General features: G+C 31.5%; 1 protein-coding gene across 1 annotated transcript in view; it reads right to left on the bottom strand.

Annotated features, from left to right (window-relative positions):
• LOC143227331 (uncharacterized) overlaps positions 1 to 6,473 on the bottom strand; it is a 138,578-nt gene extending 132,105 nt beyond the window's left edge. The window contains exons 1-2 of the mRNA XM_076458787.1: positions 6,142 to 6,473; positions 5,826 to 5,987 (exon numbers count right to left, since the gene is read on the bottom strand). Coding sequence (XP_076314902.1) covers positions 5,826 to 5,945 — 120 coding nt within the window. The 5' untranslated portion in view covers positions 5,946 to 5,987; positions 6,142 to 6,473. The remainder of the gene's footprint in view (positions 1 to 5,825; positions 5,988 to 6,141) is intronic.
• Between the last annotated feature and the right edge of the window lie 6,436 nt (positions 6,474 to 12,909).

The raw sequence follows: 12,909 nt of genomic DNA on the forward strand, positions 1-12,909 counted from the left end.
AGGTTCACTCACCACTGTCAAATTCACACCTTGCTGAATCACTTTAGTTCTAAGAACTGTAAACAAACGTTTCTTCCCACTTTAGCATAGAATTAAATGTTATTTTATACATGCTTAAAATTGTTTCAGGTTTGAGGGATACAAATGTCATTTAAATTTCTATTTGGAATCCATTGCCTTGAATAGTATGGTCGCCTTGATGGCATATGGTAAAACCAATAACATTTGTAATTATAGCTCTGGAAAAAAGCAGGCTCAAATAACTATGTAAAGTTAAGGAAAAATGAGATTCTAAAAATTCTTCAATATTAATATGTGAAAACATTTTTATTAGAACTACATAAAACCAATGAACCTATATTTTTGTTTTATTTCTTGGGATGGACAGAAATTATGTATTTCTGTTTTCCAACTTACATTACTAATGACACCAATTTTTTCCTGGGATTTGGCCTTGACAAACCTAGTTCTTCTTGCCATATCTGATTTCTGGTTTAACCTGTACATTTAATTTACATCTAAATTACACAAAATAATAGTACATTCAGTAACAACACATTCCACTATAAACAATTACTAATTACCATTTTTCTGGTATTGCATATATCAAATCATGTATAAAAAAAACAAAAAACTAATGCTTATCTGACAATGTCTCTTAATGTGCAAAGAAAAGATCCTGCTTCTCTTTGCTCTCTGAAAATGCAGCCAACATTGAATCCCAACTAATATTCTTAAATTACAGCTTGTAACTCAAAAACTGGACAAAGTCCAGTATTACTCCCATTTCATTTGTATTCAAGGTAAAACTGCCTATTCTCTAGGCCTAACAAAATCTTTATAAGGAAGTACATTGAAAATAAATTTATTTCTACAGACTGTGCAAACAGAGAAATATGCAACAGCTTCAAATAATAAACTTTTTGGCTCATATGCACCATAAAACAAAAGTAACCTGTTTAGATAGACAATTTGCTTAGTACATAGTCTCTCTGCAAATATTAGTAAAGAGTAGCAGTACAAATGCACTTACACTCTACAGTTAAGAAATGTTATTAAGAAAAAAATCTGGTATGCCACAACATTTTTTCATTGTTTATATCTACGAGCATGTGCAGAAACTTGATTAGTAACTCTTCTCTGAGATATAAAACCAGGGTGATATTTGATAGCACAATATTCTTGTGATTAGCTTCTGAGGTCAATTTATCTACAGATTGCAATGCATAGCCTACTGATATAACAAACACCTTAACTTAGAGAAGCAGGATATCTAGATTCTCTGCCAGTCTTTCACTCCTATAATTGAATGATTGACTAAATGCTTTATTTTATACTACCATGGTAAATTTTTACAAATTTTCACAAGTAATAATAAATACTCTGCACTGAAATAGTTCAGAAGTTTGCACCACACACACATCAATATATCATCCTTTTAAAAATTACAGTGCAAGTGTATGGTCCATCTGTTTTAGATCTAAGTTTTTGTTAATAATAACTGAAAGAGTTTGCTGTAAAGCCATAAACTAGCACGTTGCAATAGAGGCTTATTAAATCAAGTACAGGTATATTTAGGGCAGAGAGACTCATTTTAAAATGTTAAAGCTATGTGTCAGTTCTATAGTTCAACTCTATAATAAGATTTTAACTGGTGTATGCAGCACAGTTAACATTACTCTTGAAGTTATTCTGTCACGTTCCAATTAAAATACATATTTATGCACACATCAGTACACACAAAGTTAAAGTTATGCATATTCAGTCTGATATTCTATCTACAAATGGACAATAACCCAATGAAAAAAACCCACTGGTTTGTTGCTTCAAGATATATTTTCCCTTCTCTTCCATACATTTGTTTCTGTCACCTATTTATTGAGGTGTTTCACACATGTAAAGAATAAAACACAAATGAATAAAATAACTGTGAAAAACAAACAAACACAAAACAATTATGGTTTTATGTATTCAGTTTGAAATGATGAACCTTAAGTCTGTTCAACAGTTACCATTTACTTAAAGTGCTGTAACTGATAATCACTATATTATTTTATTTGCCAAATGAAATCACTCATAGTGTAAAAAGTAAGAGGAAAAATCCTATGACAACAGTAAGTTGACCAACAATTATTCATAAACATATTAAAACTTACTTTATGTACAGTACACACTACCTATTTGTACAGAATTTGCCTGTCCTCCATTATGCTCATAAACTGTTATTTACTATTATATTAGCTTAGTGGACTTCATTACAGAAGCAATATCATAACATTAAGTCAGTCCTGATGTATTATATATTTCAGATATCAAAAATAATTTTGAGAAAATATGTTTTCCATACACATTGTTTAACAGGCTTCACTGTACCATTAGATGAGCCTAAATGCCACAGTCAGTATGTTTTACTTAGCAATTGGTTATCCAGGTATGTAGTAAATAATGAAATTTTATCTTTGGGAGGTATAAAGAAATTGTGTTTGTGATACAACAGTCATATAAACATAGTTTACACTTGAAAATACCTTTGTACATGTTTAGTGAACATGCATTTATTGCATATATTTTACATGTATCATAGTAACCTGAAGCCCCACTGTAGAGTTTTATTTCAGGACTTAATAAATAATTTATATTTCTTGAATAATCTACCAATATCTACAGAGTTATTTAACAACCTCTGAAATGACAGAAAAATAAGTACATTTGGCTGATTAAACAGTTTTTATTACTTTGTCTTCTGAATCTAAAACATCAAAATTACACATTCAAAATGATAAATCATCAAAAATACAAAAACAGAGATGTTAAAATTTGTATATCCACTTCTCTTTCTTACTTTGAATAACAGCAGAAGTGGTGTATTTAACACTGGGAATGTATAAGTTGATTTAAAGTAACATATCACTGACTCTTCAAGTCAGGAGATTCTTACTTACTAACATGATAAGGACAGCACATTCATCATCCTTCCCAAGATAGATAAATGATTATAAATGTTTAATATTATTCTTCCAAGTTAAAGCTGTTCACCATTAAATGCAAATACATATAAATGAAAACATTTATGTTCATCCATTCAGAGCCTTTTTGCTTGCTTACAATGAGTCAACATTTAATCTGAAAAAACTGCCTGAAGCCTACACCTGTAATAAGTACCTAAAGCAATGTAGCAATTTACCTATAAATAATAAATAAATATCCAAAATTAGAAAAAAAAACACAAAACTTTGAATCACAAGTGTTATATAGAAAGTAAGGCCTATTAAACATATATATGAGAAATATCTAACAGAAGAAAGAATAACTTACCTGATACAATAAAATTAAAATTAGCTACAGCTATGTTTATTTACACAAGAAAAATGATATACAGAAATGGTTTATTAGGTAAAAGGTTCTTGTGAAATCTTTTGGTTAACCCAACATAATTCCTCACCACAAAATAATGTCAGAAAATATCAAACTAAATTTGAAAAACATTACAAGTGATTTTATTCTGTGAGGACATGATACATAAAATGTGATGTGGCAGTATGAAAGTAAACACACTGAAAGAAACATCTATTTTTTTTTTTCAGTAAAAGACTTTTAGTAATTTTCTTACTTAATATCTTTAGCAAAGTTTGTCATACAAACTGGTTTGTACATATGTGAATAATTATGTGATTTAAAAGCTTTAAGTTATCAAAGGGACTTTTCCAGTTATCACAAGACAGCTTTATCTGATGAATTTCAAAAGTTTTATATGCCTACATCAGAAATAAGGTAATGCAAGTACTATAATCACACTATTTCTTACACACTTTTCTTAAGTATACTAGTGTAACATTAACATAGATTTACTTTTATGTAAAGCATTTGTTGAAATGGGATTGGTTTTACAAAATTTCCTGAATTATTAAGAAAGGGTGAAATTGTCAAGATAACACAACAAGTTATGAACCAACTCTTAAAGGATGGCTCATAACACTCTAAATATAAGATCATCATAAAATGGATACATGTTAGACATATTTCAGTCACTTTTTGAAGAATTAATGTTTCACAAAAACAGCTTTATAAACTGTAGACACAACTAAATGTTTTCATGAGTTCAACCCCAGAACAATACCAGTTTGTGTTAAATACATCACTACACTGAGTACCTTAGTGAATAGGAATGCATTCTTATTTTCAGACACAGTTTTACATATATTTGATAATTACAAGCACTTACTACATGTATTAATCCTCTTTGTCACATAGTTCTTAAACTAACACTTTGGTACGCAAGGTACAAAGTCTCAAATAAAGGTGAACTACAAAATATTCTTTATTACAAAGCATATAAAATTACTGAAAACGTTTTGTAAAGATGGGCCATTTCATGAACTCATTGCTTAGTCTGATGTTAGGTCAGAGAAATACAGTTACAGAAATATCTAACCAATGTAGCTTTAGCAAACTGATTACCTTTTCCTGGGTGGAAACAATACACTGTATCGATATTCTCATAATTTAACTTAATATTCACATATTTTCTAATTATGAATATTATTATATCAACAATTCACTTTGCAGTTAAACTTAGTCTATGTACAACCATCACCATCCTGAGTTTTGAGCATACAAATATACATCTCTACTTAAATTATTCAACTAGAAGAGAGGTTTTATTATTCATAAGAAAATTACAGCAAAAGAGAGCTTCAAGTGAATCAAGTTATCAAATGGTACATTTTAAAATGATTAATTCAAATTAAGTTGTATAACTTATTAACTTTAATTTAAAATAACCTGATACATCTTTTAGCAATAAACTTTTAACTAAATTGTCAAAATACAAATGAAGTGAGCTTTATCAGTAATATAAGAAAAACAGCTTAAGTGTCATGCAATAAATATAGGTTTATAACCTAGAGTTGTTGAGATTAAAGTAAGGGTAAGAGTGGGAGATTCTTCCAATAACAAAAAATATAAAAAATCCTTTTTCTGATCATTCAACTATTCACAATAGCATGTAATCATCAGCTTATATTCATTTTACAAATTAAATAGAATGGATACTAGTAGTCAAATTATGAAACTGAGGATGAATTAGAGGCCAAATTTGTTTTTACTATAATTTTTAAACAACTTTAAAGGAAAATAGAACAACTGATTTTTACTATAAATTTTCAAACATTATCAATTTAAAGTTCACTTTCTGTCCATCAAAGTATTAACAATAAAAATTAATAAAAGTGTTAAAGACAATTTTCTTTCTTTCTTCTTATGGTTTGTAAGCTTATCTAAAACAAATACAAACAGCACATTCAGTGGCTTGCTTCCAATACTGAATATTTATTTACTCTGCAAGAGCATGAAAACATAAACCTAACAACAATAAAACATTTTCAGGTTCTGCATGTTTTTCATTAACACAGGACTTACAGAAATGTAAAATATATTTTAAGAAAAAAATAATAACAAAACATAAAACTGGTTTTGTTACATTAATTTTTCAATTAAAAATTATGTCAAGTTTTTGTATAATTTTACAAAAATAAAGATACAAAATGTTTCATTGTCAAATATGCAGAAAAACGAATTAACTCTATAGATTGAAGTGTTTATAGCTACTGTCTAAACTTTTAAGATATGTCGAAATCAAAGTAAATGGTAAAATCCTTGTTTCAAAACAAATACTTCTTAACAGTATTTCTAGTATCATTATTTGAAAAAAAAGTCCAATTTAAATACAACTGTATATTAACATTAATAGTTCTATTCGTATGAACTAACTACAAGTCTGCAGTGTTGTTCACCGACAATAAAAAATCATACGCTAAGCTACTTACTCTGTTGCTCTCTAGGGCTTCGGCTGTATGAGATTCTTTCGTTTTGAAACAATGTTGACATTTTGATTTGTTGAAAATGTTTGGTGCAAACTTCTTGCAGTCAGCCTTCAGTGTCATCATAGCTTCATGAACTGGTGTCTAATCTCTTGGGTACCTTCCTTCCTTGAAATATCATTACGACTTTTATATTGTACTGTGTATGGTAGTATTGGATAACAGAATGTAAAAAACGTTTTATAAAGTACAACCATTTACAACTATATAAATTTATAATCTCGGAAAAATGTTGTTTAAAGAAGCCTGGGCCTATTTTTACCTGAAGCATGACTATCTTTCTGCATCCCTCTCTCATCAGCATGCCGCAGTTGATTTAAGTCCGACTTCTCTATACACACAGTTCTCGGCGGTCTTAGTTCTTGTTTAACGGCTCGCAGCTAACTTACTCAAAAACCAAAACGGACAAAAGCTAAGTTTAATTCTGATGGTGATCACTTTATAAACAAACAGGCTTACAGTAACATTATAAACTAAATTTCGAAATGGTCAGCTGATAAAAGTTCAACCCATTTCTTAATTCTTTAATGCACTTTTTCCAAATCATCTAACAGCTCCCTACTTCGCTTAGAAATAAACTCAGTTATACTAAACCAGGTACCACTCTCGAGCTTGTTTCCACCATTTCCCACTAGAGGTCCACATTACAAGCAAACCAGCTATCTGCTATATTAGATGTAATTTGGCTAAATAAAAATAAATAAGCTCTAAGTATATGTACTATTCATTTAAAGTTTTTAAAACAAAAACAAAACGATCAATTACTATAAATTAGCTTAAGAAAACGGCATGTGGGTCTTGCAAGCAACATTTCCTAAATCCTTACATTGTCTAGCACAGAAAAAAATACATCAATTAATACATATACTTCAAATTCAGAAAATAAATGTATGCCTAATCTCTTATCATTTGTGTAGTAGCATCCCCTGAATTTTAATTACTTCAATAAATAGTTATATTGTATTAAAAAGACATTTATTCTGAAAATGAATATAAAATTTTGTACCGAAATTATTTTGCACCGTACAATAGCATCTCTTTCAGTAGAAATAAACTTCATTTTTATATTTGTTTAATAAAACAGGTTAATATATTATTAACTTGTAGGTTTTTAACATGTTATTGTGAACAGAAAACAGAAATTTATTATATATTAATTTTATGTGAGTGTGTGTTAATAAAGTACACTTAAAAACAAATCGTCTTATTCCACTCTTATTTTCATTAAATTTTAACTTAATAATGTATTTAACTGTATTTATTCACATATTCGTTTTGAATTAAATGTCTTAGCATAAATCTATAATAATTCGATTGTTTGTTTTGGAATTTCGCACAAAGCTACTCGAGGGCTATCTGTGCTAGCCGTCCCTAATTTAGCAGTGTAAGACTAGAGGGAAGGCAGCTAGTCATCACCACCCACCCCCAACTCTTGGGCTACTCTTTTTACCAACGAATAGTGGGATTGATCGTCACATTATAACTCCCCCACGGCTGAAAGGGCAAGCATGTTTGGTGCGTTGGGGATGCGAACCCGCAACCCTTAGATTACGAGTCACACGCCTTAACACGCTTGGCCATGCCGGGCCTTAGTAAGATGGAGGTGAAATTATAATTTGGTAGCCCATTTTGCAGCTTTACACTAAAAACAATCAAAAAGAAATTCACTATGAATAAATATATTACCACGTTGCTGTTCTGTCTTGACGTCAGTACGTTTACATGAAAGTATACGTACCATTATAAATACTTGTTTAGTAGATTACGGCGAATGTATCGTTAATGTAAGACCAAGAAAAAATAGAAATAAGTTAATAAACACAATAATGTTATGTTATACAAGTAACGAGATGGGAATTCATGACTCAACTAAACTTGTGAGGATTATGATAAACAAAGCTTATCTTGGAATTGTTAAATTACTGTAACAGAGAAAACGTCTCACATTGTGTTTTCATCGAACTGATTTCAAAGCAGCTTGCTATATAAAAATGTTAAATACTTTGTATTGTGATTTAACAGTTCCCTATATGGAGTGGCCCTAATGTAGAATTCTGGGTGTTCCGATCTAACAAACCTGGTTCAAATCCAAACTATATTCAAAAAATATCCATTGCACTTCATGAGAGAGAAATTGAATCCCTTAGCGTGAATGCAAAGTGGTAGGATGTTTTTAATCAGATGACACCCTTTTAGTCAGTAGATGAAAATTATGAAAGGTGGTAGATGACCTTTAGTAGCTTTGTCATAAATGTAACTGTTTATTTGGTTTACTGTTTAATCAACTGAATTAATGATTCAGACCCAACTAATAATCTGTTTAGCAAGAAAACGCTTGGCGAAAAAGTTTTGACGTTTAGATATTTTCGAATTAACTAACTTCTACGTAAAAAAACTATTATTCACAGGAGCGAGAATACCTTACATTGTCTTACTTTTTTTACGAAAAAAACTTTATAATTGCTTGTAAATATGAACGTTTATATGATTAAGAATTGGAACTATGTATTACATTAGGATTTACACGCTACCCCGAAATGGATACCCCAAAATCTTGTTATAACACAATGTGTGCCTCCCGCCCCTAGTGGCAGAGCAGTATGTCTTCGGACTAACAACTCAATAAACTGTTTTTCGATACCCGTGGTGGGGAGAGCACAGATAGGTCATGTGAAGCATTGTGCTTAATTACAAAACAAAAAAGCACAGTTTGCTTCACGTTATGTAACTTAGGAGACAAAAGAGCTGGACGTGTACTAGGACTATGAATCTGAGTAACCATGGTTCCCCACCAGCTGCAGCAAAAATGAACTTCGCGCTTTGCCATGGCTGTTGAATAAGAATGATTATCAGATCCCACTATGCGATTAGAGTAGCCCAAGAGTTTAGTGGTGGGAGTGTTGACCAGTCGCCTGCGTTCTAAATTAGGAATGATTATGCACAGATATCTCTTGTAGAGCTTTGCGCGAAAATTTTGAAACAAACAAACGTCACACAATGAAAGTCAATCGTGACCCATGCTATTCAACGTTATCCCATTTATTTCATCCCATTAATTTCATACATTAATTTGAAATAAAGTTTCAAAATAAGTTTAATACAGTGTTAAAGAGACAAAAACTATAAATGTAAATCAACCCATCCCTTGTGGTAACCAAACGTGATCGCCCTTTCAGCTGTAGGGGAATTATAATATCACAACCAATCCCACTATTCGTTGATAAAACACTAGCTGCCTTCCCTTTCGTCTTATACTCTTAAATTAGGAACGGCTAACGCAGATATTTCTCGTGTAGCTTTGCGGAAAATGAACCTTGTGGTCTAGTGTAATTAATACACACACAAATATAAAAGTAAGAGAAGTATAATAGTGACTTCTAGATATATTCGATTATTCTCTTTATGAAGTATCTGTACGCATGCGCAAAAAAGAGTTTTAGGTGGTCGGCAATAACATGATAATAAAATCCATAAAACGTTTTTTATTTATTCAATATGAGTCAGAAGACACTTTGATTGTTATTTATGGAATAGTTGCTTCGTTTTCACAAAGCCGTCTTTTCTTACAACTCAATTAAATAAGAACTAATTCAAACAGTGTTAATCGACATGACATCCAATCTGTTTACTGAGATACACTCTCTTATTAGTTTTAACATTTGATTGTTAAAAAACAAACAACAAATTTAATGCTATTTGGTATTGATGTTTTCGACCTGAAAGCATCTTATGATACTACAAATTTGGTTTCGATTCTGGTCGTAGACACAGCACAAATAGTTCATGATGATGCTTTTTGCTAAGAAACAAAATAAACAAAAAAACTACTAGAGGACATAGATTAAATTGTCTGATCGAAGGTATCTAAAATTTAAGTATAGCATACCCTAATTTCGAGCCGGCACGGATTATTGTTATTATGAACTTTAAGTGACGTGCGGGTAGTTAGATCCATTATTATTTATATTTCTTGGCAGTTCAATTTGAATAATGCATGAAAATGTGCCGTTAATCTGCAGGAAACAATATTAAGTCAAGCCCTGGAATAGAGAAGTATCTGTTCTGTTAAAAAGAATTTCAACACTGTTTCGAACCATTGCTCGGAAGGAGAAAAGCACCCATCTCCACAAAAGTTTTATTTGACTTCTTTTACTAAGGGATTAACTGTCACTCTTATAACGCGCTTACAGCTGGAAGTCTGAAATGTATTAACATCATTTGCTTCGAATCTTGGACTTTCCTGTGCGTAGCCCACTTTGTTTATTACTAGACCAAGTTCGGCTTTAAACACTACGTGACGAATATGGGTTTTGTGCTACAGAATTGTTGCTTTTTATTAAGCGAAATAACGGAAGATTTCGGGTATTATAACCCCAAAACAAATTTACGGATGACTTAAACATTTTTATACCCATTAAAACTGATATGGTGTATAGGTACTTAAGATTATGGTATTTTATATATAAAACTTTTTGTGTGTGTGTTACAATTTAGGTTCATACATGTCTCGCATCACCAAAATCACGCTTCAAAATTTATCATTTATATTGTTTGTTTAATTTCAGTTGGTTACCTAAAGCTATTCAAGGGCTAGCTGCTCTATTCGTTTCTAAATTTTAGAACAGTCAACAGTACCCTCAGTCAATCCTTTAGAACAGTCAACAGTACCTTCAGTCAATCCTTGACTTACTCTTATCTGACGAAATAATGCGATTTAACCGTTACTCCTGTCATGCGTCCACGCCCTCGACATATAAAACGCGATTTAGTTATTTGTTTGTTTGTTCTTTCTTTCGATAACGAGACGTGAACATTGGACTCGTTGATGTATAGTCCCTTGCTCCCCTGTGGCACAGCGATATGGCTGTGGACTTACAACGCTGGAAACCTGGCTTTGATACCTGTGGTGGGCAGAGCACAGATAGCACATTGTGTAACTCTGTGTTTAACTATAAAAGAAACAAATAAACTATAGTTCATCACGTTAACTATTGAGCCACGCTCAGCACGGTTCCATTATTATTGAAGTTTTGTCCATATTTTGTATCAAACAGTACGAAAGAAATTTGCTAAATTTTACATCAATTGGATTTAATTGTGATGCAACTCTGTATTTCTTGACATTGAAACTCAACTTTTATTAGAAAGAGTTTTAACTTTTGGTGTCAGCAAAGTTTAGTTAAAGTAATTAGCGTATAATTTATTTTCTGATATTATCGAGGTTTTGACAGAAAATATATCTTATAGCTTGTAAAAAAATGAATCAAGTATCGGTTCATAAATATTAAATTAATCGATCAAGCTTAAAAAGATCGTCGAATTTCACAGATATTCTATTAATAAGACTTATGCCAGGATAAAGTGATGGTTCTTTCATTTTGTAACTTTCTAGTGACGTAAACACAATTCACAAATGGTCCATTTCGCTGAAACCGTTTAACGAAATGGCAGAACATACAATGAGTTACTGTTATAGCACGAAATTTGCCCATGGCAATAAGAAGGCCACTGAAATTAATTTTTAGCGCCATCTTTTGTTCAACTATCCAATTACACTTGTTTTTCTGGTTTTATTCGGTTTTCGGAAATAGCCCCTCCGCGGCTCAACAGCAAGTCTGAAGGATTAAACATTAAAAAGAACGTGACAAAAAGTAACCCTCCTTGAAAATGTTGTTAATTTGTTATATCTTTTATTAGATAACAAAAACAATCATATGTTTTTTAGAACGCACTCGACGAGATCTGTTCAAATATGATCTAAAATCCTAATTTTATCATTGGCTTTCTCAACTACCTGAACTTTCCATGAGTTTAATTAAACACTATCATAAAAAGTTTTGTGCACCTGCTGTAGTTTCTTAGATCTTATTATTAGAATCAGCCTACAAAATGATCAAACAAGTTTCTCTGCAATTGAGAAGTCGTTAAAAGATACATTAGAAACAAGAGAACTGATGATAAAGAGTGACCAGTTTTAAATAATTTCCTGTTACCTATTAAGAGATATAGCTTATTCACAACATTTTAAATGGGAAACTACTTTTTGTCCACCCCCTCTATATTTTGAAATTATTATAGAGAAGTAGCATTCGATATTACTCTAACAACAAATATTATGAATTATTTATTTCAAGAAAGATAAAACTCATGTCAAATGACTGAAATTAGATTTTTATTTCATCATAGAGCTGAAATAGAAAGTAAAGAATAGAAACCGGTCTATGTTAAATGGAAGCCTCGCAGGTAATAATGTATATTAATGTTACTAAAAAAAAACCCAACAAAAACCTACTTTGATCGCTTTATAGCATACTATCTCAAACGTAATATTATAATTAACAACGTTTACATAATTTGTTCCAACAGTACCTCGATTCACACCGAAGTTGAATGTTTATAAAGCACCTTGAAGACTAATGTTTATCCGTTAGAATTACTTGTAAGGATAACACGTAATTTTGTTACAAACAAAATGGCATAGATAAAACAAAAACAAATAAACCTCTTATAAATTTTCGTTTCTTTTGTCGTGGACTTTTCAGGAAAACAAAAATTTTGCCTTTAGGTCTTCTCTATACTCTTCTAAGTTTATGAATCGTCTGTAAATACATTAATGATGACTATAAAGCCATCTTAATTGACAACAAAACGCTAGTTTAAAAACATGTGCTTATAAACATACAGGAGTTCCGAGCAGAGCCAGTCAACCACTTCTAAGTCCACGTGTTTCTCTCTTCGCACACTCTATCAAATCAGTAACCATCCTTTACCTATTGATAATTTTAGTATTCTAACATGAAGATAGTTAAACTAAACACTTTTGATCAAAGAAAGTCTACGCATCTTATACGAATACTCAATGGTGTTGGGGGCTCAGAATAACCAGGTGGTCAGGGTACTCGACTCTAATCTGAGGGTCGCGGGTTTGAATCCCCGTCACACTAAACACGCTCGCCCTTTCAACCGTGGGAGCATTAAAGTGTGATGGTCAATCCTACTATTCGCTGGTAAGAGAGTAGCCCCAAAGAGT

This window comes from Tachypleus tridentatus, chromosome 9 (assembly GCF_004210375.1).
Source record: "Tachypleus tridentatus isolate NWPU-2018 chromosome 9, ASM421037v1, whole genome shotgun sequence".
Taxonomy (NCBI): Eukaryota; Metazoa; Arthropoda; class Merostomata; order Xiphosura; family Limulidae; genus Tachypleus; species Tachypleus tridentatus.